This window comes from Chiloscyllium punctatum, chromosome 16, assembly GCF_047496795.1.
Source record: "Chiloscyllium punctatum isolate Juve2018m chromosome 16, sChiPun1.3, whole genome shotgun sequence".
In the NCBI taxonomy this organism is placed as follows: domain Eukaryota; kingdom Metazoa; phylum Chordata; class Chondrichthyes; order Orectolobiformes; family Hemiscylliidae; genus Chiloscyllium; species Chiloscyllium punctatum.
Window position 1 is genome coordinate 38,654,305 of NC_092754.1, and position 13,589 is coordinate 38,667,893.

A 13,589-nucleotide genomic window follows, 5' to 3' on the forward strand; every position below is an offset into this window, starting at 1 on the left:
GTTCATGGAGTCTGATTCTGCTTCTTGTTTTCTAACTCCAACTGTGACCCAAGAATTTCTCTCCAGTGATCCCTGAATTATGTGGAGTGATCTACCAAAAAGCTTGTAATGAGCTCTGACCTAGTGAGAACCAGCAATGTAAGCCAAATTTAGCAACTTTCTGCTTTCAGAATGTTACAGTTCACAGATTTCCGATTCCCACATAGATCAAACAGAAATCAAGGTCATCAGATTTGCTATAGATTTAATGCATTACAGGATTTACTTCTTTAGTTTGATCCTGCCCTCTCCTTAAAACTTCCCAGGATACCAGTCATAGAGAGGTACAGCATGGAAACAGACCCTTCGCTCCAACCCGTCCATGCTGACCAGATAAACCAACCCAATCTAGTCCCACCTGCCAGCACCCGGCCCATATCCCTCCAAACCCTTCCTATTCATATATCCATCCAGATGCCTCTTAAATGTTGCAATTGTACCAGCCTCCACCACTTCCTCTGGCAGCTCATTCCACACACGTACCACCCTCTGCATGAAAAAGATGCCCCTGAGGTCTCTTTTATATCTTTCCCCTCTCACCCTAGAATTATGCCCTCCAGTTCTGGACTCCCCGACCCCAGGGAAAAGACTTTGTCTATTTACCCTATCCACGCTCCTCATAATTTTGTAAACCTCTATAAGGTCACCCCTCAGCTTCCGACGCTCCAGGGAAAACAGCCCCAGCCTGTTCAGCTGCTCCCTATAGTTCAAACCCTGGCAATATCCTTGTCAATCTTTTCTGAACCCTTTCAAGTTTCACAACATCTTTCCGCTAGAAAGGAGACCAGAATTGCACGCAATATTCCAGTGGCCTAACCAATGTCCTGTACAGCCGCAACATGACCTCCCAACTCCTGTACTCAATACTCTGACCAATAAAGGAAAGCATACCAAACGCCTTCATCACTATCCTATCTAGCTGCGACTCCACTTTTAAGGAGCTATGAAACTGCACTCCAAGGTCTCTTTGTCCAACAACACTCCCTAGGACCTTACCATTAAGTGTATAAGTCCTGCTAATATTTGCTTTCCCAAAATGCAGCACCTCACATTTATCTGAATTAAACTCCATCTGCCACTTCTCAGCCCGTTAGCCCCAATCCAGGTGGCTTCTGTTGTATATAATCCTGCAAGATTGTTAACGGATGTCTCAAATGAATCTGTTTCTAGCAGTGCCCAATATCCACACACCAACATCTACCTACCAGCAGAGGCATCAACAAGATAGCAATCAACAGCAGAAAGCACAGGCTGACCATTCTCCAGCAATCTAACTCTGTGGTACTGAGGTGTTCAATGCTGCAATACTTCATTGGTTGTAAAGTGTGGGTCGTTCTGAAGTTGTGAAAGATGCCATTTAAATGCAAGATCGTTTTATTTATTCCCATATGACATCAGAATATTACCTACTAAATTATTACAGACCAGAAACCATAAAGGAAAACTTATTTATGTCTTCAATTAATATCGAGCAGTGCCTTATCACCTGAGCCACTTGATGAACTATGATATTGCTTTTAAATCAAATAAAATAAGAGTGAACCGGGATTAAAGGAACCTAGAGACATGAAAAGCTACTAGAGTTTAGACTACAGTGTACCTGCGGAGCAATGGAATGGTCAGCACTGAAGGTCTGGAATTTAAATGGGATGTAGACAGTCTCCTTTGGTCGTAGGTAGAGCTGAGGAAACTGTACTCCTCCTTCAACATGGAACATGTCCTCCTCCAGCGGTGTCAGTGTTTTCGTGAGGTTCTTGAAGTATTTCCATTCTCTGCTGTTCACAATGACGCTGGAACAGTTACAAATCAGACACTCAACATCCATACTAAAGAAGGAAGAGCCTTGGTGTTAAAACTTATGATTGCAGAATACGAAGCAGAAAAGAGAACAAAAAAAGAGTGATCTCCATAGGCCTGATCTATTGTCTGCTATGAACATCTATTATTAACACCAACTCTTCATCTACTGTATGTCACTTCTCCACTTCCGTCAACACTTCTATTATCTTTCCCATCTGTTCTATTTGCTCTTCCTCCCCCTCTTTCACTACAGCGTAAAAACAATCACTCTTCCAGCACCTTCCAGACCAGCTGAGTTTTTCCATCACTGTCTGTTTTTATTTTTTAAAAAAAGAAAGCGCGTTGTAATTTCTTATTGTCTTGAACTCGCTTGCAACCCAGAGCAATGGGATGAAAACCTTCATTGGTATTTGTCCTTAAGTGCCCTTTGTAAAATTTGTCAAGCAGTCTCAGTCCAATTTTGTAGTGAACATGACTATTCCCAATCAGCAGCCCCACTCAGAAAGGCAAACATGAGGAATACTGGTGCAGTGGTGGGGACACATGATCTCCTGAGGTTGAAGCAGGCTGACATAAGTGAGGCACAGGCAAGGGCACTTTGGTTTGTATCCAACAGCTTTGGTCCTGAAATTGTGTGTTTCCCAAATCACATATTGATGGGACACTTTCTTTCATCATCTCATTGCTGTGGAAAGACATTTCCACATGAAAGAGAAGGGGAGAGAGCAATCACAAATCAATGTTACAGTTCCTAGGACAGGACAGGTGTTTGAAGAAGGCTGAAGGTGGGCCACTTGGCTATTTATCCAACAGCTAGGAAAAGATAGCTGATCCAAAAAAGGAATAAAAATGGGACGACATTCTCTCCAGCAATATTCAACACATTTACAGCAGGAAAATTCAAACCTTTGGTCAAGGGAACTGTCCTAATCTGTGACTTGCTCATGGGGAATTCTCACAGCCCAGTCGTCACATTATTAATTTCTAAGCATTTCCTCTGTCTGTCGCTTGGTCTCTTCAATCCCAATTCCAACATTAGGCAAGAAAGTGGTATAGTAAATTCAAGGACTATGGAACCAAAGATCTGCTGAGGGTCAAAGGGGAGCAGAAGGAGAGCTGGGAGTGAGTTGCCATCTTGTTGCCCATAATGCACTGCACTCACAGACAGTAACACTGAGTGTCAGTCTTTGTCCCCTGGTGCAACAAGCAGTATACCTGAGTTCTGGATGTTCGCACTCAATGGTTATTGTGTGTTGAACACTGTAGGGATTTTTCAGAGAAAATTCAAAAAATTCAGCATTTCCAAGTGTGGCATACAAGGTGTACTGTGTGGTGATGGCCTGGGATAACATCCTGCTGATACTTTCCGATTTAATCCGCTCCCGGTACACATTGATGATTTGCAAGTCTCTCTCATGGTGCTTTCGCTCCTCATGTTTAGTCTGGAAAAAGAACACACACATTATCAAGTGTGGACATCTCTTTGGCAGACAGATTGCAAATGAGTGAAATTGTGAGCTGACACCATTCCTTGATCTCTCAGTAACGTCACACCCAATCCATAGGTTCACTTGCTAGTTGGCAACTCTGACATGGTATTGACAAGGGCTTAGAAAAGGACATTCACCTACTCTTTTGCCAGAAGTAAGTTTGCAAATATTCATAATCAGTAAATATATTCTAGAATCCCAACTAATAATTAGCTATCTAGTCCTAAATCGCAAGCAAACAAGGGAAAATGAGATAGAAAAAAGAGAAGGGAAGAAATATTACAATTCATTGTTGAAGCCAAACTGCATCAACTACTGAGAGAAAAAAATAACTGCCAAACTAAAAGAAAATGATTCACTTTGATGTTACTTTCAAAATGACTAGCAATGCATATAAAGGTCATTACTCTTGAGAAGAGTTACCTTGTTGAATCACTATCGTTCTATGGTTTGTGTGGTGAAGGTGCACCTACAACACTGTTTATAAGAAATTCCATGTTTTTGTCACAGTGACAATGAGTGTGTAGCAGTATATTTCCAAGTCAAAATGATGTGTGATTTGGATTGGAATTTGGAGATGATAGTCCTCCCACTGACCTGCTGCCCTTGCTTTTATAGATGGGATGGTCATGGAGTTGGAAAGTTTTGAGAAATATGCCTTGGCAAGTTGCAAGAACACACAACAGGCACAGTTCACTAGCACTGCAGGTGTAATATCGGCTCTTCATACTTAATGGTGTCAATTTTCTTGAGCCTTGTTTAGAGCTGTACACATCCAGACAAGTGGAGAATAATTATTCTGTTCTGATGCAAGATTATGTACCTGAAACATTAACTCTTAATTTTTGTGGATGGCACGGTGGCTCAGTGGTTAGCACTGCTGCCTCACAACGCCAGGGACTCAGGTTCAATTCCCAGCTTGGGTGACTATCTGTGTGGAATTTGCACATTCACCCCATGTCTGCAGGGGTTTCCTCCGGGTGCTCCGGTTTCCTCCCACAATCCAAAGATGTGCAGGGCAGGTGAATTGGCCATGCTAAATTACTCATAATGCTCGGTGCATTAGTCAGGGGTAAATATAGGGTAGGAGAATGGTTCTGGGTGGGCTACTCTTCAGAGGGTCGGTGTGGACTTGTTGGGCCAAATGGCCTGTTTCCATACTGTAGGGAATCTAATCAAATCTTGTCAGACAGCCATAGCTCTCAATCAAGCTGGGACTTGGGTACAGATTAATGAATGTTTTGAATAAGAAGATTAACTGAGAGGCCAGACATCCCTTATTCTAATATCAGCTCCTGCTTGATTGACAGTGAATGGCTGTTTGATTCTGTGCTATCAATTTCACAATGTTTGTTAACATTTTCAATGCTGGCAACTTCAGCTTAAAACTTTATAGAGTCTGGATGATTGATGCTTTTATTGCCCTGTGTTGGAAAGGCAACTTTTTTTTAATAGAGTGGAAATTTTTCAATGAATGACTATTTTTTGAAAGTTTTGTTTTAACACATTCTACTGTCACAACAGTGTATATTGCTTCTGTACAATATTTAGTGGGTGTATGGGCATGGGAGATCAGAGGGATCATGGGATTGTTTGGAGGAATATAGCTCGGTATGGAAGGCATGAGGGATCTTGGGAGTTGTTTGGAGCTAGTGGACATGAGGTAGAATAGGTGGGGGTGAGGAGGTAGTGTAATGGTTAAGGACGTATGAGGGCTAGAGGACCACTTTTTATTATTGAGACCATGTTCCACAACACTGAGGTAGATCTTTTAAACAACTTAACCTGGAACATTTGGCCAAAAGAAGATGGCTGACCTGGAAATTTTCCTGACTCCCACTACCCCCTTCGAGGATGAGAATCCAGGCTAATGTTTACATGAGCCTTCATTGGAGTGATCAACTAATTGGAGGCATTCTCTGGAAATGTGTCCATATTTGCGCAGGGGCTCCTGAGAGAGATGTCAATACTTACAGTAAAGATTAAAATCCTCTCCTGTAGGTAACACACCAGTGATGGAGAAATATATCACTTGTGTGTTACTGGATCAGAGATAAATATGTTAATAAAGACTTGAAAATCCATAACCACAATTTATCAACTTATGGCACATTTAGCCTGTGCTGAATATCATGCAACTTTATCAAATTTCCAAACATGACAATTGTCATAAAGAAGATTAGCTGAGTATTCGGGCAAGGGATCTACTGCTATAAATAATTGGGCTTTCTCACACTATTTACAAATCAAATAAAAGGCAGGAATATAGTGGAGAAAGTGAGGACTGCAGATGCTGGAGATCAGAGTCGAGAGTGTGGTACTGGAAAAGCACAGCAGGTCAGGCAGAATCCTTCATCAGGAAGGAGGCTTGTGGGTCGGGGCTGAGAGATAAATGGGAAGGGGATGGGACTGGGGGGAGGTAGCTGGGAAAGCGATAGATGGATGAAGGTGAGGGAAAAAGTGATCGGTCAGAGGGGGCAGTGATAGATGGGTCCGAAGGGCAGTGCCAAGTTGGAGGCTCGGGACTGGGATAATGTGAGGGGAGGGGAAATGAGGAATATTGTGATTGGATCAAAATGCGTACATTGGCCCAATAAAAGGTAACCAGGGTGTTGGATACATTGTGTGATGGATACTTTATCCGCATCTAACGTACATTTCAAAGCACAGTTATACAAACAAAGCAAGCTGCCAGCAGCTTCCCTGAGATGAAAACTTCAGTGGGTCCTCAGTCGTCTGACCCACATGCCCAGATGCAGGACTGATATCACATCAGTTACCTGACCAAAGTAAGAAGGAAGGAGAAAATAATCAGTTTAACTTTGTGGTGATGGCATTTTGTGAAGCTGCTGTCACATTATATGAGCAATAAGTTAAGAACCACTGACTGCACGTACACACACACACACACACACACACACACACACACACACACACACACACACACACACACACACACACACACACACACACACACACACACACACACACACACACACCCTGCTCGCCAACCCCCCGAGATTTTGATCACAGCGCAGCATCAGGGAATTATCTTTTAGATAAGTATGCATTTTAATAGCGAATTACATTACTCATTACTGGATGAGTATGTTACGAGAGTAGTCAGTGGCCCCCAATGGCAAGATGACTGGGTGAGGAATCCAGAGGCCCAGGCTAATGCTCAAACATGAGCATTAAATCCTACCACAACAGCTGAAGGAACTTAGATTAATTAAACATAGAACATAAAACATAGAAAAATACAGCACAGTACAGGCCCTTTGGCCCTCGATGTTGCGCCGATCCAAGCCCACCTAACCTACACTAGCCCACTATCCTCCATATGCCTAAAACCTGGAACTGAGAGCTTGTTTTGGTAACAATAACCATGAAACTATCATTTATTGCTACAAATCCATCTGGTTCATTAATGTCCTTTGGGTAATGAAACTTGCTGTTCTTATCCAGCCTGGCTGATACGTGACACAAGACCCACAGCAATGTGGTTGATTCTTAACTACTCTCCAAAATACTCTAGCAAGACTTCATCTGGATACTGTGTCCAGTTCTGGTAGTCCTGTTATAGGAAGAATATTATGATACTGGAGAGAGGGTTCAGATTTACCTGGATGTTGCTGGCAATGGAGGAATGGGACTTCTTTCACTGCAGCATAAGAGGTTGAGGGGTGACGTTATACAGATTTATAAAATCATGAGGGGCACAGATATGGTGAATGGCAGGTGCCTTTTCCCTCGGATGGAGGCTTTCAAGGCTTGGAATATATTGTTAAGATAAGAGGAGCAAGATTTATAAAGGACATGAGGGACTTTTTTTTTACAGAGTAGTTCATGTGTGGAATGAACATCCAGAGATGGTGGATGTTGGTACAGTTGCAATGTTTAGAAGACATTTGGATAAGTACATGAATAAGAAATGTTTGGAGGGATATAGGCCAAGCACAGGAAGGTGGGACCAGATTAGTTTGGGATTATGGTCAGGTTGGACTGTTTGGACCAAAGGGTCTGTTTCCATACAGTATGACTCTTTGACTATGACATGGAGTGCAAGGACAATTAACAACAGACTATCAATAGTGGCCCAGCCAGTGATGCCCATTTCCTTTTCAGATGCATTTTACTTTCCATTGTTGGTCAAACTTAAACAATGAGCATCGTACCAAAACGTGTGTCTTCGATTTAAGATCGACACCGGACTCCAGCTGTCGAACAGCCATCATCCTCCGCAACTTCCGTTTCCGAAGGATATCCGCGTCACTATCTAGATCTTGTTGTCCAAAGTTGTCAATTCGTGCTCTGGAGAAAAGGACAGAAGCCAGCTCACTGTCCAAGTCTACCATTCGTTGCGCTCTATACATGTTTAAAGCTGAAAAAGAAAGAGAAGACAAATTGTAAGATAACTTACAGAAAACCCAGAAGGGAGAGAGGAGGCTTTACCTTTTTAAAGGCAAGCTGTCATGATCCATACTGAGCTGCTTGGTTGGGTGCTGAAAGAAGATACAAGAATAATTTCCAGAAGTGAATTACATATGTTTTTGAAAAGGACATATTTGCACCACCAGGGAATGAGACTAATTGGATAGCTCTTTCAACACAGGGTAGGCTAAATTGTCATCATCTCTACTGTCGGATTCTGAGAGGTATTAGAATTATCAGAGCAAATTATAACAAACTCACATTTTCAGATTTCTCACACTCTGCAGCTGTAACTTTACTGCAAATTTCAATGGGAATTCCCAATGACAAGAACTGTCATTGAAGTTCTGGGAGACTGAAAGACTGCAGACCTGACAATATCTGAAGCAGGGTGGGGCAGGGGAGAGAAATCATCATTGCACCCAAGGAACATCGTCAAGGTTTGATACGTCAGCTGCTAAGATGAGGGACTCTCAAACCGTCTTATCACACTTTACATTGTGACATCATTGCAAAGAAGCACTTTCCAACAACACTCTTCATGGACCTGGCACTTCCATTGTATTCTTCCTCTTCTGTCTTCTCATGGCGAGTAGCACATGAGGCAGATAAAGCACGGTGGCTCAGTGGTTAGCACTGCTGCCTCACAACGCCAGGGACCCAGGTTCCAATCCACCCCTGGGCAACTATTTGCACATTCTTGCCGTGTCTGCATGGGTTTCTTCCAGATGCTCCAGTTTACTCCCACAATTCAAAGACGTGCAGGTCAGGTGAATTGGCCATGCTAAATTGCCATAGTGTTCAGGGATGTGTACGTTAAGTGCATCAGTCAGAGTAATGGGGAATGGGTTTGGATGAGATACTCTTCGAAGGGTCGGTGTGGACGTGTTGGGCTAAAGAGCCTGTTTCCACACTGTAGGGAGTCTATACGCTTATGTCTGTTTCTAATGCCAGATTTTCCTGGAACAGGTCTCTAGGCTGTTGCCAGAGGCTGTAGCACCACAGCCAGCAGAACAGACCAAGAGACTCTCCCATCCTTACTAGCTGTTACAGGCATATCAGAAGGAGTGACAGGCTGATGACCAACTTGCTTGTCCTCGTAATGAACATGCCTTTCATGACCAATGAGTCCAAGAAGCTCTCATTCAGAGGAGGAACACTATCCACTGCATCACCTTCCTTCAAGGTGTGTTGAACTAAAGGTAGTTGCTTCTCTGAAAATTTGGGCATCTAAATTGTAAATATTCCCATGTCACAGGACGTAAGTTTACACTTCACTATTTTTAGCTCCAGAGGAGGCAATACAGAAGAGATGGCTGATAATCTTAAAACAAACTTTCTTACCTTGATCTAATTTTACCAAGTTATTTTGTCTTAAGTAAAGTATGCAGATATTGTAGAGTATACAATTAACATTTAACTAAAATTTGAATGATACTTATGAGTTATTAAGAAAGTCATTTCAGATAATAGAAATAACCTAGGAATCTTTGTAAAAGAGTGTTATTTTCTCAGTAATTCATTGAAGAGGTGGATAATTCATGCGGAGATAACATGGGACTTTGGGCCACTGAAATACCCACGCAGAATGCAGTAACACTGAATAGATCTCAAGCAAATGCCTTTAATGCAGCAGGAACTGGAGCAAATTACAGATCTGCTGCCTAGACAAATATCGAAGTTAGTGAATAACTTGCCCTTTTAAGAATTTGCTTGATTTCTGTTTAAGAAGAACACAGGGAAAGGAGAGAAAGAGGGAAGTATGTGTGTGTGTGTGTTTCTATACCTGTGTGCATGTGCACATGGGGGCTAGTATGTCTAAGAGATGGCATGTCATATGTGGAAAAGTGACAGTGTAAGAATGACCGCAAGAGAGCAAAGTAAATGCTACAGGGACAGGGAGAAGGAAGGGGAGAACGAGTGAAAGAGTGATGAGCTACTAGAATAGGTGTTTAGTCAAGGTGGTGTTGGTCAGTGAAAGGATCACGAAATATTCACAACACGTTTTCAAAAAACTTGGTATTCTCCCTGTCTGATACATCACACAACCAAACAAGTGTGGACATCTTATCTCACTATTGTTTCTGTTAGCTAATTATGTATAAAAATGTTTGATGTGTTTCTTTACCAAAACAGTCACCTCAAAACACGTCTAGGCAATTAACTGCAGATGAAGCATTGTGAAATGTTTCTGAGGGATGAGGTCATTGGGGTCGAGCTTGCTTGGGACAACAGGTTTTCGAAGACAAACAGAATAAAAGAGCACCATGACTTTATCTTTCATTCAAAATGTCTGATCATTGACCACAAGTAATAAGAGACAGCTGCAACATTGACCATGAGTAATTAACTTCAGTGTTCATTGTAATGACCATAGACAAAGGCTTCGATTAACACTCTCACTTACTTTTGATTCAACCGGGAGGTTATCAATAATGAGGAGCTAAGTATCCCTTCTGAAAGAGACACCACTGGTATTGCACTACTGGCACCATAAGCAAAGCAAAAACTTTAAAACAACAAAGTTAATGAAATTAAAGTGACAACATAAGGAGTGAATTCCAGTCTCAATTGTGTCCACCAGACTGGGCTGGCCTGAAGCTGACCTGCAGATACAATTGTGGACGTGTAGGAAAATACAGGCAGCACTGAAGACATAATTGTGACGCTGGCCACAATGTGACCATCGACAGGCAGCATGGGTTAAAAATGGAAAGGAAGAAAGGGTAGGCCCAAGATTGACTCTTTCATTTGAAAATGGTCACATACTCAGAGAAAGAGTCAACAGTAAACGACGATTTACATGTGAACCCTATTCTGTGTTTTGTGATCACTTGGCCCACCAGCATCCAACACCGATCTATTATATTCTGTCCTCAGGAATGTCATCACAAAACACATGATTATATGAGGTAAGAGGGTTCCATGACTAATTTGGCACTGCCAGCAATTGAAAGCTGCCAGCCTCCGACTTGTGGGCAGTGTTTCCATTCCCCAGGTTCCTAAATCCCAATTCTGAACAATTCAGTATTGGACAGGCATCTAATCTCATCGGGGAGGAAGTGAGCACTGCAGATGCTGGAAATCAGAGTCAAAGAGTGTGGTGCTGGAAAAGCATAGCAGGTCAGGCAGCATCCGAGGAGCAGGACAACCGCTGTTTCGAGCATAAGCTCTTCATTAGGAAGCTCCTGATGGAGGGCTTATGCCCGAAATATCAATTCTCCTCCTCCAATGCTGTCTGACTGGCTGTGCTTTCCCAGCATCACACTCTTCAAATCTAATCTCATCGGGCCTGCCCCTATGGAGGTGACACAGGAACCCTGTCAAATCTTCAACTGCTGTAGAATATGGGAACCCCAGCACAGGAATAAAATGTTTGTCAAAGTATGAGAAGATCAACAACTTTCTAGAGCTGGTTTAAAGGCAAGCAAGGTGCAAGCCAAGAAATTTGTCTGGAGTGATAGATATGACATATGGTGCCTGGGTTCCATTCCATTGAAATGAATATAACTGGATGCCAGATGTTTCACTGACCGGGGGGCAGACCCCAATACCAATCTTTTGGGTCACTGCCAAAAATAAGTTTCTACCCATCTACCTCCTATCCTGAACCACAAAGCTAATCCTTTGTATGGAATAGAGTAATTGCCTATGCAGTGCGTAAATACAGTCAGTTCAATATGTTCCACTATTGAGGATCCTGTGTTTACTGGAAGCATTCTGCTCTGACCCATACGAGAGAACAGGCTAATCAAAAGCTGAGCCGATACTTACCACTGAGTTTTTTCAGACTTCTTGTAGACAGGCTCCCACCAGAAAAACCACTGGTTCTACCCTGTGAGGAGATGATCCTTGACTCAGGAACAGGAATTGGATTCTTTGCTGTCCGCTTAGGCTGGTGACCTTGTGGTGACAAAACATGCAGCAATGTCATCAAGTGCTTCGCGTTAACTCATGCGACATGAATATGAGAAATTATGTTTGACAGAAAAGAGCTTATTTACTTATTTTAGAACGACATTCCATTCTTGATATGGCACTTAACTGTTGAGAATAGGACACTCCTGAGTTCAAGTCATGTTTGAGGACAGCTTACCCTGAGGGTGGAATGTGGGTGAGTGAATACCTAAAATAAACCTGACATTACATTAAAGTGGATTGAACCAAAGGATGAGTCAACTTGTTGCAATGAGCTACTAAATTGGACATGGAAGATGGATCTATCCTTGAGACAATGCCTTTGCTTTTCATATTTTTGCTTCTTTCTCAAAAAGCCACACAGAACAACTGAGCTAATGATCCAGGCGAAGGTGAGGACTGCAAATGCTGGAGATCAGAGTGAAGATTAGAGTGGTGCTGGAAAGACACAGCAGGTAACCTGCTCCTCGATGCTGCCTGACCTGCTGTGCTTTTCCAGCATCACTCTAACCTTGACTCTGAGCTATGATCTGAGCTATGATCCATCCAGCGGGCTTCTGACCAGAGCCATCTCCCCACCCAATGCTAATCTGCCAGCTCCTCTCACTGGAAGCGTATATGAGTTAACCAAAACACTTTCAGCCAAACATTAAGCTTAACAGTTCAAGAGAATCCTAATGCAGGTTCTCATGCAGACAACAACAGATTATCAGGCCAACAGACAGTATCAAGATTTGCATCTGACCATTAAAAGGCCCTCATTAATACCCTGGACTCTGCTGAAGTTACATCAAGGAGTATCAAACCAAAGAAGGTGAAGAGAACGTTTGATAAAATTATGACACATTTTGAAAGACAAATGGTTTCCAATTGAAAGAAAGATAGTTATCAGACAACACTGATAATTAGCATTAAAGTCAGCAGGAAGCGCAGGGAATTTTGTTTTTTATCCTGCGAGTTGCTATGATCTGGAATACAGTGTCTGAAAGAGCAATGGGAGCCAATTCAATAAAACTTTCAAAAAACAACTAGATAAATATTTTAACAGGAATAAATTGCAGGGCTACAGAGAAGAAATTGGGGAGTGGGATAAATGCGATAACTCTTTCAAAGAGCCACGGTGTCCGAATGGTCTCCTTCTGTGTTGTAAAAGTCCATGATTCTATGCCTCAGGCTTTAAGAGTAATTGAATAGATACTGAGAAACAGATCACACTTCTAAACGATCATGAGTGAGAGCCACACTGAGATAATGGAGACATTCAGAGGAAAAGGAATTACAGGGAAATGCAGATAGACAATGAGAAAATAATTGCACAGAGATATGATCTCCGTGGAAACCAGTAAACTTCTTCTGAAATATATCTAAAATCCCAGTAACTGAAAGAATGAAGCCACAAGATTCTACTGTCCAAGCCAGCCAAATGTTTCCTGTACAAGGATCAAACAATACAAATAGTAAATACTCTCTTAGATACTGTAAATACTCTAAAACCCACAACCAATGTAAGATAAATATAAATTAACAGGAAGATTGATTATAAAGTGTAAATTACACATTAAATGGTAAATGCAATTAAGATGGATCTTACAAATTTGGCTAGGTGATCAAATCTCAGCCAAATCCTTCAAAATTCTGTTTTCCTAAACTTAGTTAAAACTCACACAACACCAGGTTATAGTCAAACAGGTTTATTTGGAAGCACTAGCTATTGGAGCTATTGGCTAGTGCTTCCAAATAAACATGTTGGACTATAATCTGGTCATAGTCATAGACATGTACAGCACGGAAACAGACCCTTCGGTCCAACTCGTCCATGCCGACCAGATATTCCAACCCAATCTAGTCCTACCTGCTAGCACCTACCCCATATCCCTCCAAACCCTTCCTATTCATATACTCATCCAG

At 42.1% G+C, this 13,589-nt stretch overlaps 1 protein-coding gene across 10 annotated transcripts in view; it reads right to left on the reverse strand.

The window, feature by feature from the left end:
• The window catches only part of nphp4 (nephronophthisis 4), a 431,145-nt gene that overhangs the window by 49,833 nt on the left and 367,723 nt on the right, over positions 1–13,589 (reverse strand). For all 10 annotated transcript variants that reach the window (XR_011962716.1, XM_072586737.1, XM_072586731.1 and 7 more), the window contains 4 exons: positions 11,538–11,666; positions 7,508–7,713; positions 3,055–3,281; positions 1,640–1,829 (listed from right to left, as the gene is read on the reverse strand). Coding sequence is in view for 9 of the 10 variants with exons in the window: in XM_072586737.1 (XP_072442838.1) it covers positions 1,640–1,829; positions 3,055–3,281; positions 7,508–7,713; positions 11,538–11,666 (752 nt within the window). In the remaining variant the exon portion in view is untranslated. The remainder of the gene's footprint in view (positions 1–1,639; positions 1,830–3,054; positions 3,282–7,507; positions 7,714–11,537; positions 11,667–13,589) is intronic.